The sequence below is a fragment of the Chamaea fasciata genome, unplaced genomic scaffold, assembly GCF_029207755.1.
Source record: "Chamaea fasciata isolate MVZ Bird 193981 ecotype frontalis unplaced genomic scaffold, bChaFas1.0.hap1 SCAF_1, whole genome shotgun sequence".
In the NCBI taxonomy this organism is placed as follows: Eukaryota; Metazoa; Chordata; class Aves; order Passeriformes; family Sylviidae; genus Chamaea; species Chamaea fasciata.
The window spans coordinates 11,922,725-11,939,100 of NW_027094086.1; the positions used below are offsets into that span (position 1 = coordinate 11,922,725).

The window sequence follows — 16,376 nt, forward strand, 5'->3', positions numbered from 1 at the left end:
TCCTTTGTTACCACAATGCCCATGGATGAGTCTTCATCTTCCTGATCCCTCTCCTCCAGAGACCACCAGCACTTTCAAATTGCAGCTGGAAAAAGTTCTTTCCGTCTCTGCTACTGCAGCCCTGTCATCAGCACTTAGCTCATTTATGAGTGTGTGAGATGTTTTTGTAGAGCACAGCACTTTTACTGAGAGGTGCAGGATAAATTCTACATGACACCAAATGAGACAATTTAACCTTAGAGTTCATTTAATAATACCTTTAAGCTAAAAATAATCATGACATTATAAAACAGTTAAAAGAGTTAATTACAAAACTATGCAAAGACTGTATTATACATTTGTGTAAAGATTTTGACCTTAGTATTTAATCATTCTTCTGTAATAATAAATACTTGACTGAGAAATTAACTTCTGCATAGCATTGAAGGATTTACTCTTCATTTCAGTTTTAGGTGCATAATGACAATTTCAATAATAATGTCAGTAAAGCTGCAACAGTAATGACATACATCATTAATATACATCATTAATGTACATTATGTACATGAATGATAATGTACATTAGGGATGGGTCTGAATGAGCATTCAAAGAAGACATTCCAATATTCTGAGAGCTCCAGTTTCTGATGTGAATAGTTACTTTTCTTTTTACAAGGAATGAGGTGAGTTTCAAGTTAATTAATTCTTTTTGTCTGGCTTATTTTTAGTGGAAGTTTTCTTATTTGATTGAATACCATGAGAGCCATGATCTACCCTCTTCCTATAACTATCCTTTCACTAATTGCACCTGGCAGCGTGTAGATGAAGAGAACCAGGAAGATAACGAGAATAAGCAGAATTATGCCAATGATGATGTACTTCTTGTAATTCCTCCAGATCAGGTAATACAGACACTTGAAAGGGTTTACAAACCAAGAGAAGGATGTCTCTGGTCGGCTAAAGGGGAAGAAAGAAAAAGAAAACCTTTTGTTAAGGCAGATCCATCTCTTTCCAAAGTTATCCCACTGCAAAATATATATTTGAGACTAAAAAGGACTTTTAATTCCTTGGAACCCACTACAGGGATTAGAGGGAATGTCCATGAGTTTCACAAGCTATTGGGCTACTTTTCTTCCACCCATTCCTGAACCAAGCTCCACACACAAATTGTAATGAAATTCCAGCTCACACATCATAAATACTTCAATTTATGTCATGATATAGGGTTCAAAATTGAAAACAAGATGATGACAAACCCTAAAGAAGGAATACAGGCATCATGAAATTGAGTACAAAAGCTGTCTAGTAATTTCAATGAATTTAGCATCACAAAAGTGGTAATGCGCTACTACAAAAAATCTGATTGCACAGTGATAGTAATGGTGCCATAATAATCAGAGCCAGCTCAGGTCAGGCATGTGGCCCAAAATGGTGTATTTTCAGAAGGAAGTTTAAAACAGGCCTTATGAAAACAGGAAATGATGAAATGAAACACAGATGGTTTGCCTTTGTACATAAAGAAGAGTCATCTTCTTCCAGTGGAGAAGATCTGCATCCCGCAATCCAAGATTTTCCCAAATGTTGCCCCATGTTGTGTTCCCCTCCACACCCAGAAGTTTCTTCACACTGTACAACAAATCTGACTGCATACAGAGAGGAAAACAATGTTCTGTTTAGGAAAAATGTTGGCCTGGCCTCTGGCATGACACCTGACTGGGAGGGCACTGTGATGCTCCTCCAACAGCCCTACCCAAGGCAGCATCTGCCAGCTTTTTTGAAGGGATGGCTTGATGAATGCACTGGTGTTGGGCAACATTAACACCTGCAAAACTGGGGCAGGTTGTCTTTCTTATCCAATGGCACTTTAATTGTGCAGATGGTGCAGCAATAAGGAGAATGAAATTAACTGAGGGTCACAAAAAGCTGTGGCCATGTCTCACTCCAGAAAGGTGTTGCAGGAATTTAGGAAATGTCTTAGTTATCTGGTGAACTCAGTGTTCAGCCAGTGGAAGTAAATGCCAGTGTGACAGAAAGCCTGTTAGTGTAAAAGGCTAACTGAATATCTTTCAATGAAAGACTGGGCTTTTTATTGAGGTGGAAATAATTGAGAAATAAATCATCAAATTTGCCCTCCAGGTTTTAAAAGAAATTATTTAAAAACTGGACACCCTGAAGATTAAAACTACTTGAGTAACAAGACCCTTAGTCTGCATGTACCAACTGCCTGAGGACTTTTCATAACCTTTAAATGCTGGGGAAAAAAAGCCAGACTGTTGCTTATTTAATTTGTTTCCTTTGCAACGTAGGCAATAGAACTCATTATCAGTTATAGCAGTGTATTTATTACAATAGACTGCATCCGGAAAGGCATCATGTCTTGATTAGCAGAATTGAAGAGATGAATAACCTCATAGTGCTTTGGTCAGCAGGAAATTACACTCATTGAACCTTATTCTTTGTTTGCATGTTTCTCTTAGTTCACAGACATTTAATCTTTGTCTGCCTTTGCTCTGGTACATTAAAGAGTCTGCTACAGTCTATAGCTCCTAGAAAATAAATTTTTGTTTTGAAATTCTTTTGTTTCTTAAATTAAAAGAATTCTTTCACAAAACAATCTGAAAATTTCTCTGCTTCTCTGAGTGTTCCTACATGATGAGCGAAAAAAAAAAAATAGAGTGGATCTACAGTACTGGCATAGAGATCTGGAGGTCCTGCAAAAAGAGGTCCTTGAGATCCCCTCCCTCCTGAAGAGAACTCATTTGGAGGGTAGAATCAATCATTTTTTATCTCTCAGCTGACTGTGACTGCTCTGCATGTATGAACCACATATTGCATCACCTGGGGGCACTGAGCTGGTGAATTTTAATATCTTTAAACTTTATGAAACTGAGGCATGCTATGTCTTCAGCTGATAGTTTATTTTCTTTCCAGTGAGTGAGTATCTAGCTAAAATAATTCTTACTATTCACATGCTGATATTGCTTTAGTAACCTTAGGATTTATTCTGCCTAACTTTAAAGCCTAGGTGCTGAGTCTGGTCCTTCAAGGGCTGTCTGCATGGGGAGAGGAAGGACCTTCAGGAGGCCAAGTCATCTCTTTCCCCAGCTCATATCTTAGGATATGTGTGCTAGGTAAGTGGGATGACTCTCCCACCTGCACCATGAGGAGCTACAAAAGAAGCCTGAATGTTTTGCTTCTGAGATAAGTAGTGTCAAATGACACTATCCCCACCCTACTTTTGATTTAATTGAGGCATGTATCTCAATCGAGAGTAGAATTATGTTAAGTCGTATGTTGGCTGTGTCTTCACACCACAAAACCCACTGATTAATCAGAGCAAGGTCTGAAGGCAGACACTGGTTTTGTGGCTTCTGGGGTAAAACACCTCCAGGCTGTGCAGCAGAGAAAAGGCTACCAGGCTGGTGACAACTTTTTGGCCCAGCAGTACATTTGCAGATAAAATGCCCTTGACTTGAAAACTCAGGGAGCCCTAGGCAGCTACAGGTGCATGGGCTGGGTCTCAAAAACTGTGAGGAAAATGAGACAGTGCCTTGTGCATCCTGTTGACAATCTTCTGGACATGTAATCCTTCTATTACACTTGCCACTCCCTTTTAAAACTTCCTAGGCTGATTGCTTTCCACCACGTGTATTTCAGAGCTATCCCAGTCCTCTCTCTTCTGAAAGAGGTGCTTTAGTTTCCATTACTGGGAATATTTCAAGCAGACATCTGTCAGGCAAAGGTCATCCTGCCTTTGGGTGAAGGTGAAGTGATTGATTAAAGTCTTTCCAAGGCTAATTTTAAACAATGCTCTGATACCTCTGATCTGCTAATTCCTTTATGCTGCTTCCTTCTTCCTTATGTTTATGCTGAGATGTATCACAAACCAGCAAATTTAAACAGAATGTGCAATGATTACCATTATGACTAGCAATTGAATTTTAGAAGCTTTGGTAGCAGGAAATATAACATCAATTTCTCTCACTCTTTTTTATCCAGCTCATAAAAAAACTGCTCAAGTGTTTCAGTAGAACAAAGCACTTGAGCCAAAATAGATTAAAAGTACTTTTTTTCTGAATGCGAAAAATCCAGCTAATACTGTTTTAATGTGACAAATACTGAAAGATAAAATGCTCCTTCTGGATAATTTGCTTTTGTTAAAACACTTAAAATGTCCTCATTAAAAAGTCTTATGATGAAAAATAAGCATCTTCATTCTTTTGGTACAAAATTCAATAAAATTAGAGATGGAAGTCACATCCTTTGTGTGTCAAAAGAAGGGCAATGATGCTGGTGAAAGGTTTGGAGCGCAAGTCTTGTGAGAAGCAGCTAAGGGAACTAGAGCTGCTCATCCTGGAGAAAAGAAGGCTTCAGAGGAGACCTTATTGCTCTTTACAACTACCTGAAAGGTGACTGTAGTCAGGTGGGAATTGGTCTCTTCTCCCAAGTAACAAATGACAGGATGAGAGGAAATAACCTTGAGTTGCTTCAAGGAGGGTTTAAACTGAATTGGTGAAAAATTTACTGACCAAAGGGGCTGTCAAGTATTGGAACAGGCTTCCCAGGGAAGTAGTGGAGTCACCATTCCTCGAGGTATTTAAAAGCTGTGTAGATGTCACATTTAGAAGCATGACCTCACAATGGACTTGGAAATGGCTGGATTAATGGCTGGACTCAATGATTTTAAAAATAATTTCCAACCTAAATGATTCTATTATTAATATAATAAATATAACAAATATAATCCATCTCATCTTTATAGGTGACCAAACTGAGAAGTTGACTGTAAGCTATGATGATTTAAGATGTTATCACGTGCCAGGTCAGCTATGGAGTGAGCTCATGTGTGAATTCCAGCTGAGGACAAATGCTCAGCAATGCAATTTATTTGGGCTTCCAGAGGAAGACAGTTCAGCAAACCTGGAAGGTGCTGCCAGCAGCAGTGCCAGCCACCAGGCCATGCACCAGCTGGACAAGTTACTTCCTGAAGGTTGCAGCAGGAAAGAGAAGAAAATCCTGGACACCAATGAAGAGGTGTCCTGCAAGGAGGTCAGGTGGTTGCCCTTCCCCACCTCCTGCTGAGTGCCCCTGCCCCAGCATGTTTAATGAGTGTGCCGCTACTCACTTGGGTTTTTCTAAGGGCTCAGGCTCCTTTCGTGCTTTGCCTACCGGATTCTTCTCAGCTTCTTCGGCTGTGACCAAGTGAAACTCAGCTTCCACCTTGCCCTGGATCAGAGAGAGAATGTGTAAGCATCCAGTCCTGGGTTATTATCACTAATTCACAGCAGGATTTGGACAAATGATGGAACAAACTGAGGGCAAAGAAAATTGATTAAGGAAAATAAGATACTCTTTGCAGTTGAAGAGAAAGCACAAAGGAAAACCCGGGCACAAATTGCTAACTTATGCTCAAGGACTGTAGGAAAGAGAGGTCAGAGGTACTCTTTTCCAGATCCATAAATATATATTCTGCTTCTTAAATTATAATGTAATTTATCTGAGAAGACATTTCTTCTATCTATCACACATCCTGACAGAGCTGAAAGTCTGAGCTGGAAGCTGTGTTGCTGACGTGGACTAGATGTAATCCATCAGCAGCGGGAAATTCACTCAGTCACAAGTGCTGGAACCATTGAGCTGTGAGGTCTCAGCTCACAAAAGGAAGATGGGATTTAAAGGTTCCAGTTACAGTTCAGAGTGGGTAAATCAAATCAGCTTTACAGAATCTGTGATGGATGAAAAATAGACAAATGACTTTACATATATTTGTGATTTTCCCTGTATCCTATACATTTTTGGATGGTATTATTCTGAAGTGTTGATCTATGTCCACTGGCTGTGATTCAGCACAGAACAGAATAGAAAGAAGGATGTCAATAAAAGTCATAAATGTGGAAGCAAGGGAGAGATCAAAATGGACTGGGAGAAAGGGAATCAATTGTACTAGACTTGAGAATAGGGAAATAAATCTGGGATTTGGAAGTGGAGTCCATTCACTAAATCCTACAATGGAAACTACACAGTCAGCTTCAAGCTGAATAAGGCAGTGAACTTGAAGATGGCACTTATCATTAAAACATTCTTTTTGCTGGAATAGACAGAAATGTGAAGCAATGGCAAGCTTTAGGAACACTCTTGGAGAATCAATGAAAGTCTAGAGACAGGGGAAGAAAACCCCTAAAAAAGAATCAAAGCATTCTTTTTTGAATTTATAGAGGGCTATACTACTGGAAATGAGTAGCTGGTAGCTCTTGGTCTGTGTCCCCCTAGGAAACTGAATGCATCTGAAAAGGCACTTTAGTGCTCAGTTACCTGGGTTCTTCTGAACCAAATATATGGCGAACGACTAAAGCATTTGGATGAATCTTACAATTGCCAGTTGTTCAAAATCCAAAATTAGCATATTAGTCCCAGAGAAAAGCTGTTCATCTGTAGTGGGCTGCTTACTGTGAGCTCCCCAGCCTTGATGAAAGGCCACCAGCCTCTGATGCGCTTCTGCTGGAATATGGAGATCTTGTTTTCTCTGCTTGCTGCCACAACTGTGTCTAGGTCACAGCTCTTGGCTGCCTTTGCTGCTCGAGGGAACCCATTCAGGTCCAATTCAAGAGTGCCTGAAGAAAGAAATAATGTGACAACACTCAGGGACTAGACAGACACAAAGACTTTCAAATAGCAGCTTCCAGGTGAGGTCCATGGAGGAATTTAGCAGCTGAAGATCTCTCTGTACTCTCAGTCATTCATTTGTACTGCCCTGGCACTCTCCTCTGATTCCTAATTATTGCCTTTACAAGAAATGTCTAAGTCTGCAATGTGGTGCTTCAGAAAGAGAAAAGCAAAAGTTGGAGCTCAGACACCACTTTGTGCATACCTCTGCGAAACATAGGTCTGGTGAGACCTCAGATGATGCTCAGGCAGATTCATTGCATACTTACCCAAGAAATCATCTGAAGAGAGTCTTTCGAAATCCCACACCTGAAGCACCAGCTCAGCAGGTATTTTGCGTTCTGTCTTTTCTAAGGAAAATATGTTTTCTCTTTTAGTAACCACCATTTGTTTCTCTGCTGGGAGATAGTGGAACGGGAACACAAAGCGCCAGTTGAAGTTGCCCTCTCCCGTCAAGGAATTGTAATGTACATCTGTCTCCTGTTTGTCCTCTTCCAGGCCTTTTATCCACCTACAGCAATCATAGAGTGTAAAGCATCCCTGTCACCAGGGGATCTTGAATTTTAATTGTTATTTGGTTACAGGCCTGATCCCCAGCCCTGTCATGGGGATCTTGGGACAGGCTGCTGTAATGACCAGTGGTGATCAAAAGCTGAGAATGACAACATGGTTTTTATTTCAATCAGACCCTGAAGTACCACTTGGCCAGTACCAGTTTGCTATTGGCCAGGACACCTCTATTATTTGGGACAGGCAGTGGTGACAGCATCAGTTGTTTTTCCAGCACTAATCACCCTGTATTGATGTTTTGCCATCCTAATAAATTCTGTGTCACTGTCTCAAAACTGATACCATGTGCAGTATTAGAGCTTGAATTTTTTGCAATTGCTGTTTGCAGGTATAAACATGGAGTTAGTATGGCTGAAGAAGTCTCTCTTGGGTTTTTGTGATCTCCTCTTGGTTTCTGCTACAGTGTGCACAATATCAGATGTGCTGTGGTACAAAAGATAATGCTTTCTTAAACATAATCTTCTCATCTGAAGAAAGGTAATGACCCAGCTAGGTATGTTTTAGTTCTGTAGATGATTTATCACACCTTGAATAAAGGTTAGCATTTTTGTGCTATGTCCAAAGACCAGCTTTTCCCTTGCAACCCCAAAGGGGTTTCAAACAGAAATTGTGAAAAATGGTAACAATCTGAAACATGACACTGCCCCAAGTGCAAATCCATGCCCAGAGAGAGATACAGTGACACATGCGGTGTTTGAGCATAATGAGATTTGTGTCTTCATCATTAAAGCACAGAAGCAAAAAGTTTCTCACTCCTGGCTTCCCTGTCAGACCACTCCGGCACTGATGGTGATGTTCTCATCACACAGCTCAGCACAAGGGCTGGCTCCCTATTTAATTCCTCAAAGTCAAGTTCTAAAAGCTCCTCTGCTACTGCCCTGAACACTCAATTTATATTGGCATATTAAACTTACTCCCTAGGAGGAGACAAACGGCAAGAAATCTATGACCAGTCTGGCATCTGAGATTTTCAGTACTTTGTACTACCACTTATGCCCATTATTTCCTCCCAGTCCTCCCTGATACTTTTCTCTGATTATGTCCAACCTCTCTGCATCTGTGTAAGCTCTTACAGTTCAAGTTCTGTAAGTGTCTGATCTCTCTGTGCTAAACTGTGAGCTTGGTGCTTGTTGTGTGTCATCTCTGCCTGAGCAGGAACTAATGATTAGTGTCATTTTAGTTACTTGATTTTCAGAGGAGATAAAACAGGAAAAAGAAAGGTAGCAGTGTCCAATAGGGGTGAGTAATTTTGGCAGGCATTTAGAGCAAAGTGCCAGGGTCACTGAATATCTCATACAATAGTCTCACAACACATTCTTTTCCTCTGATTTTTGAATGAAATATTGTGTGTTATTTTGAAGACAGGTGTGAAGAACTTACCCTTTTACATAGATATCACTTGATTTTTGCCCTGTAAAGATATTTTCATCTTCTAGAATTACATCCTCTGTATTCCAGATTATTACCCTCAGTTCGTATCTGAAAAAGAAAAAAAGATTGTGTGTAAAGCTCTGGTCAGGCACTAATGCCAACCTCTATCAAATCATGCTTTTATAAAGTGAGAAATACTGTATTTGTGCATCAGTCTCAGGTTTCTTCTGTTTACAAGAGTCTAGCGATAGAGTGGGGATGTTGGTTGCCCATAGCTCATGGGGTATAATGGACAACAGCAGTCACTGCCAGCTTAGGAGGGATGGAAAATTCCTTGCTTTTTATATGCCTGTTCATTTTCAACTCTTTTCACAAAAATACTGCAATGGAACACGGCAAAGGTGATTTGAAAAACTTCATCAGAGCAGTTTCCAAAACAATGATCAGCTTGCTCATAAAGAATAGAGCTCACTGTGAGCTCAAATATCTCACTTGCAGATATTTGCATATAAGCAGGTACAATCATCTTTAGAAACAACAGTAAAAGGAATTAAAGTTTCTTCATCCTTTCCACTCCCTATATGCAAACATTTATGGTGGTCATCCAAAGCTCTCAAAACTTGAGCTGAAATACAGACATTGAAGGTGACATAAAAATTTAATACTGAAAAAATTATGTATTCCTTGAGTCATTGTATGAACTGCAAAATAAAAAAGACAAACAAAACTATGTTTGATAACACCAACAAACAATTTCCCTGATATGACATGTTTTGTCTTGGAAATAGCCTCAGTCTCAGGGTGTGGAACAATTTGCTTCAGAAGTTACCAGAGACTCTACATCATGGAGCTTTTCCGGAGCTCCATGAAAACCAAGCCTCTGCCATAGTCAGAGAAACTTGATTCCGTAATGCCCCACCTGAGTCTCGTTCAATCAAAGATTGTTCAGTAAGAGATGTTTTCACAAAGTGTTTGAAGTTTTATAGAGGCTGGAGCCTGTTTTGCTGCAGCAAATATGCATTTGTCAGCAAGATGTGTAACTTATGTCTACATGTATAGGGTTTTTTTCCTCATAATTAATGTTTGACAGTATTTTCCCCTGCTATAACAGACTACAAAATGGCAGCAACAATTTGGTTTTATGGCCTTGATTATTATTAAATCTGTTTGGATTGGAAAATATTTGTTGTTAAGGAGTTTTATAGAAAGTTCTGGCCTGAAAGAAGTAGTTGCTACGTGGATTTTTTTGTTTGTCTGTTTGTCAAATCAAATAATATAGGAATAGTACCTGATGATGTTTCAGACATGAAATTCTCAGGGAAGACCTTGCTAAAATACAGGGTAAACTGAGAATTCTGTTCCTCATTTTTGTGTTTTCTTTACAATATTCAATTAGCTTGAACAGCTATGTGCAGTATTGCATGTAAAGCAGCATAAGGAAATGGGAGAAGGTTGTTCCAAATAGATCTCTTCTTTCTGTTGCTGCTCTATATGTTTCTTGATTTTATCATTGAACAAATTTCTGGAAATCCAATACATGTAATGCTATTGCAGAAGATTAAAGATCTCAATCAGGATCGAGAAAGTTATCTCAGTGAAAAAGCTAGTGAAACCAGAAATTCTTGCAGGTCAACAAAGAGATGATCACATCAGAATTACTTTCCTCTAGCCACCTGCAATCTCTTTATTATAAAGGATAAAGGGATAAAGGATAAAAAGGATATCTTTGTAAGTGGTGTGTGATAGCTCTTGCTGAAAAATCACCAACAGTTCTTTAATGGAGGACACCAAACTAGATGCTCCTCTTTGACTTGAAGTCATATGAACCTAAGAAAACTTTCCTCAGGACTGGAGAGATTTGTTTCAGTAGTTAATTTTCTATTTATTTCCAGACACTTAAGAAAGACTCCGACTTTGAAGATTTGTTGCCACTGTGGTGGCAGGAAAGAACAGAAGATTACCCTTTGGGTTTTCTTGGTGAAATGTCCACAGGGGGTCCTGGCAGAGGCATATCACTAGGAAACATGTCAACCCACATCTGTACACGACCCTTGAAAACAAAGAGATAAACATCCCTGTAACCCAGTTTTACAGAGGTTTTAAAAGGCTTTAAATGTTGGTCTGACATCCAAAATCACCACTTCCTCTGCAAGCACCAACCAATCAATATCCTGTAACTATGATTTAGTCTAGAAACTTTCTATACAATATCTTTTTCATGCATATATTCTTTCAATCTTTCAGGTATTTGGTGAAGTTGAAATAGAGCTCAAACACTGTCAGCTTCAAGGTAAAATCCATCCAAAAATAGTATGTGATGAGCAGAAAAAAAAATAGAACCGAGGTTTAGATACGAGCAGAGATTTTGTTAACTTAATAAAGTAAAGCATTTAAAAGAATGAAAATTTGCAGTTACACCTTGTGTGATTATTGTGTATTTGGTGAGTGGCATGGTTGAAAATTTCCAGGTTTTTTGGTGCAACACTGTGATGCTGACTCTGTAGGTTTGCAGGTAGAAATAGAAACCACAATAACAGGAGGAAATGAAAACTGTTCCTCAGTCTACCACCACCACCACCTCTGAGCTGCCCTACCTGTTCCATGCCTGGCTTATCCTTATGATAGAGAGGCCGAGTCTCAATGTGCTCTGGGACCAGTTTGTAGCCAGCTCCAGGGATTTCTTCCCAAGCACGTAAAACCTTTAAGGAGAGGTGTTCGTATGATTCAACTGGCTCCTCTATAGGAAAGAATAAAACAAAAAGAACAATAACAGCTGAATTATAATACTGAACCCCTTGGCAATATGTTTCATTAGTTATTGGAGGTGCTAATCAAAATTTGCTTAAGAGGAAGATTTTATGTATTCCACCTAAATAAAGAACAGCCTTGAAATGCTTCTAATTTGCATAAATAATGGGACCCACTGGGTTAATTAGAAGATTAGCACTCAGGCAGCAGTTTTCCTGTAAAATACAGCAAATCATTCCACTACTACAGCAGAAGTTTTTAACAGGAAGATGGAGGAAACATGTCAGCTATTCTTTTGACAGAAAATTGCAAATTTTTATAGCCTGTGAAAGACAAGGAGATTTGGATTTGAAAAAGCTGACAGTAAATAGGCACTAGGAGTTAACTATGCCTCCTTTTACTTTGTGATGGCAACAGCAAAGACTGCCTTAGAGAACTGAATCACATCTCAGAGAAAAAAAGTTGAAGTTCATGGGCAAAAACATTTCACCTCCTGACCCTCTCACCTTGGCCACTGGGAAGGATACCCAGAGAATCCCAGAGAATGGCACCTCAAGGAAGGACCAGTGCTAATATTGAAAGTAGCATGGATGTAAGAAAGCAGAGAAAGCCCTTTGAGCTCTTGAGCTTCTCTTTCCTCCCTTTTTTGTGTGGGCTCCACACAAAAGGAGCCCAGACTTTTGACAAGTGATGTCTTCTAGATTAGAAGTCCCTAAGTGAGAAGAAGGTGAAGATTTATTTGTGTCAACACTTTTCCTACGCATGTTGCTATGTCTGAATTACTGATCGTTGGCAAAAGACTCATTTGGAATTTAAACGGTAGGTATTAAACCCTCCCTAATGGCTCAGAGAGTGAGGAAGGATGATCCTGTGGTTATGAATCTTGGTTCCCTCTTGTGCATCAACATGTAATTTTAGCTACCTAAAAGCAAGGTCTCTAACTGCTATTCAGTCAGGCAGCCTCAGTAACAATGACACAGACTCTCCTACAATATCCTGTATCCTCTCAAAGACATCTTTCTGAAGTTTTTTTTTTTTTTTTTTAATGCACTGAAGATGCATATTTCTTCCCGTTGGCTGCAGGTAGTCCTGGGACTAGTGGGCAGACAGTTGGACTAGATGATTGTTGTAGGTCTGTTCCAACTGGACTATTCTTCTTCTATCCTATCCAATCCTATCCTAGCTTATCCTATCCTAACTTTGTTCCTAGAGCAAAGTTAAATTTTTCCTTCCCTTGAAAGTCAAAGCTGATGGATAATTGTAATTTTCTCCACCTGTGCAGTGGAAATGGGACTGCTTTCCCTTTTCAGAACACCTCTAGAGCTCAAATCTGTGGCCTTTGTTAGTTTCACAGATCCAAATCATGGCCACCACAGAAATCCATCAAGAAATAAGGACCCAGATGTACTTGTCAGAAGAGCAGTCTGGATAGAAATTATGTAAAGACTGCATGCAATACTCTATTTCTGTACAATATTGAAAAACTTGTTTACGGAAGTCCTTTGGTCTTTGCCATCTGGTTCTATATTTCCTTGCTCCTGATTTCCATCATCTTATCTGACATTGGTATGTCTGAAGCTCATTTTAGTGAACCAGAATTTTGGTTGAAACATCCTGTTGCTGGTAGTCACACTCAGTCATCTGCTAGTGAGGAAAACAAATACCGGAGTAAAAAAATCTCCCTCAGGCCAAGAAACCAAAAATGGATCAACACTTCTCCTTTCAACAGTGCTTCATTGGCAGCCTTCCACTCAAGGTGTGAGCTATAATTTGTAGTTGCCAAGAAGAATGTTGTCAAAGACAAACCAACACTGGTAAGGGAGTGGAGGTTTTCTTGCACTGCCAGAGTGTCCCCTACTGTCTCTGAAACCAGCTCCTTTCACTCTCCTTGAAAATCATCATAGAATAGTTTGGGTTGGAAGGAATGTTCAAAGGCAATCTTGTCCATCCCCCCTGCCATTGACAGGGGCACCTTTCACTGATGACTCAGTCCCACTCCACCCCAATATGATATGGGCACTCAAGGTCCCAATTGCTTTGATCTCTTTTTAACCTGGGAGCTCTGAGAGTAAGTTCTATCCTGCCATAATCCATTATCCATGGATTCATGGACCCCACAGATACCTGGATTTACACGGTGCTATGTCAGTGCTTCAGAAGGGGAATCAGAGTGGCAGTGACCGAAAGGAGGAAAAAGCCAACAGAGAGGAAAGACAAGTAGGTAAGGTAGGACTGGCTGGTAGGTGGCCTGGAATATAACTATGGTCAGAGATTTGTCTGACCTTGAGTAACTCCCTTCAAAACAGTATTTCCCTTCCCTCTACTTCCCACTTCTTGGGTCTGCCTATTCCAATATTTTAATTTAGACAGAGAATACGTTTTTTGAAAGACTTCCTGACTTCCCATGCTTTGATATTCTGTGGGTAAGGATTTCAGACTATGCACAGACCAACACTAAGCCAGAAGACATGTTCCAAGAGGGTCCCCCACACTCCAACCAATCCTGGACATCTCATCCTTGGGATCAGGTAGGAGCTAGTCCAAGGTATGCCCCAACAGCCACCATGGGGATATCAAGTCATCAACAGTAACTGTTTCATTCTACAGATTCTCAGTAAATTAGTTGCAGCAAAAGCTGATACAGACACAGCCTTCATTGCCAGAGTTACAAGAGTGCTTAAGAGCAGAGAGGCTCCAGTAATCCAACTTCGGAGTTCATAGCACCCCAGGGCTCCAGCTGCATCTTGGCAGGCTCCTGGTACTGCAACAGTGCAAAGGACGGATGCTGAACTACTTTGTTACCGTTCTCATCTTCTGTGAAGACTGTCTGTCCCTTGAAGACTTTTGTTCCTACTTGTATCTCTCCTGGCCGCATGAAGGGCCCACTTATTCTGTAGTCCTTGCACAGCTTGGTGAGGATCTCGCTTGGCTTGGTTGCGTCTCGCCATGCATTGTACCCTTCTCTGCAAGGAGGGAACAGAGTGAAGAAAAATGGGTGAAGTTTTCCTTCAGAATAGGGCACTCACAGATCAGGAATTTCCATGCAGAGATTTCCGTTGTGGTCAGTGGCCCTGCTGTCTGCTCAGTCAAATTTTCATTTGTTCAGCACTGCTTCTTACTTGAGACATTCCCTCTGTCTGCTCAGATCCTTGGAGATCAACCTCCTTTCTCTTAAAACACAGGAGAAGCTGAGGCAGCCTTGCCTACAGCTCAGATAAAGTAATAGTATGGGCATGATTCCCAAGAGGAAAAGGAATAGAGCTTGTTCCCTGTTGTACCTAAAAGATTTGAGTTTCCATACGCTGCCTCCATTCGAGGAGAATTATTCTGCAGCTCCCAGATAAAAAGGATTTTTGGGACCTGTAATCAGCACATGAAGAAATATCTTACACTGGAGAATGAGCTGGCAAGGGAAGCTTTGGGGTTGGTCTGTGTTCCTGGATTGCTTTGTAGATAAAATGAGAAACAATCATAGAAGAGCCCCAAACACACATCTCCCAGGTTAGTGCCCCACCCCAGGGCAGCGGAGTTACTTTAGATTGACTTTCTCTGCATTAATTAATTTTTATGCATAAGGTCCTTGAGAGTGCAGCTGTCCGGCAGGGACCTCAGCCTCACTGCCCCACGATCTACCCCATTGCAGAGGTCGTATCAGCAGCCTCTGCTCCTGCTGCCCCCAGTGCCACAGCAGTCCCACCAGCCTTGCTGCAATCACTCCAGCTGCAGCTGAATAGCAGAGAGCAAAGTAGAGCCCTGGCATAATTTCTCTGAGGAATTTTTCCCATTTGCCCTTTATGCCTGTCCAAAGGCAGTTTATCAAGCAGGTATGTTGTAAACATCAGCTGTTTACTATCTAAAATACTTCTTGAACCAACAGTGCTGTTAATTTAAAAATATCCACTTCCCACTGAGACTGGCAGTTACCCAGAGCCACCACTAAGTTCTTTGGTGAATTTTAATTAAAATACCCCCTGTGACACTTTTGTCCTGGAGAAAGCATAATATCTGGAACACATCTGTATTTCTCCTTCAAGTCAAGTCACTCAGTGTGAGCTCTGTTGCTGCCTGAAGAAGTACTTACATTTCATACTGACTCTGTAACCCACAGGTAGCTCGATGTCTGCTGTAGAAACGATTTTCCAAATCAATTTTAGTCTCTCCAATAAGATCGTCTGTCCCAATGAAGTCATGGTCATAGATCAAGACTGTGAGCAATGAATCCTTGGGGAATGTAGCTTGGATTTCAAATGATCTACAGGAAAAATTGAGATGTACATGAAGTCAAATCAATTTTGAAGCCTAAAAGGCTGGGCTAATTAATGCCACGCAAACTGTGTGTGAATAGTGTCTCTTCTAATATGCAGTGGGCTTTTTTGGTAGTGCTTTTTGCTTCAATTAAATATTTGAACATGCTGGAAACATGCAGTGGAAAAGTATATTCTTTCACCTGCTTCCCTGGCACCCTGTGTACTGTCCTAAGATTTTTCTGACAATTCAGTAAGGCTAATACAGCTGTATGTAAGGGTTCTCACACATTTTTCAGAACCCCCAAAAGGGACATCTGAGTCTTTTCTGTTTTCTTTCAAAAGCTGCAGGTTAAATATTGAATATGTGGATCTGGGAGAACCCAACAAAATGATCAGGCAAGGGTTTTATGCAAATCTCAAAAAAGAAAAGTTAAGAACTCCCTTCACACTTGGTGCATTTTTTCAGGAATCAGTATTGTTGAGATGTTATGGGAAGCTGAAAATATAAACATGATTGTTAAACAGACTTGACAAATTAGTGAAAGACAGGATGTCCTGATCACTACAACACTGCCTCCAGATTTTCCAAAGCACAGAAAAAACTGAGCTTTGTCTCCTGAAGGATGAATTTTCTACTTTTCCCCTTCCCCCAGGGGTCTTTCAGTCCAAAAGAGTATAACTTCTCTGCCTTAATGTTCTTCCACCCCAATTCAAAATATTTTCAACCTTCTTAAAATTTACTGGAAAAAAATCACAGCTATTAGCATTAAAAATAAATAACCATAAAGCATTGATAAT

The 16,376-nt window shown here is 40.3% G+C and overlaps 1 protein-coding gene across 1 annotated transcript in view; it reads right to left on the reverse strand.

Moving 5' to 3' along the window:
* Positions 1 to 263: 263 nt before the first annotated feature.
* Positions 264 to 16,376, reverse strand: part of FER1L6 (fer-1 like family member 6) — a 64,391-nt gene continuing 48,278 nt past the window's right edge. The window contains exons 34-42 of the mRNA XM_066176354.1: positions 15,413 to 15,583; positions 14,134 to 14,294; positions 11,178 to 11,320; positions 10,545 to 10,633; positions 8,593 to 8,691; positions 6,912 to 7,153; positions 6,427 to 6,590; positions 5,105 to 5,205; positions 264 to 936 (exon numbers count right to left, since the gene is read on the reverse strand). Of these exons, the coding sequence (XP_066032451.1) occupies positions 750 to 936; positions 5,105 to 5,205; positions 6,427 to 6,590; positions 6,912 to 7,153; positions 8,593 to 8,691; positions 10,545 to 10,633; positions 11,178 to 11,320; positions 14,134 to 14,294; positions 15,413 to 15,583 (1,357 nt within the window). The 3' untranslated portion in view covers positions 264 to 749. The remainder of the gene's footprint in view (positions 937 to 5,104; positions 5,206 to 6,426; positions 6,591 to 6,911; positions 7,154 to 8,592; positions 8,692 to 10,544; positions 10,634 to 11,177; positions 11,321 to 14,133; positions 14,295 to 15,412; positions 15,584 to 16,376) is intronic.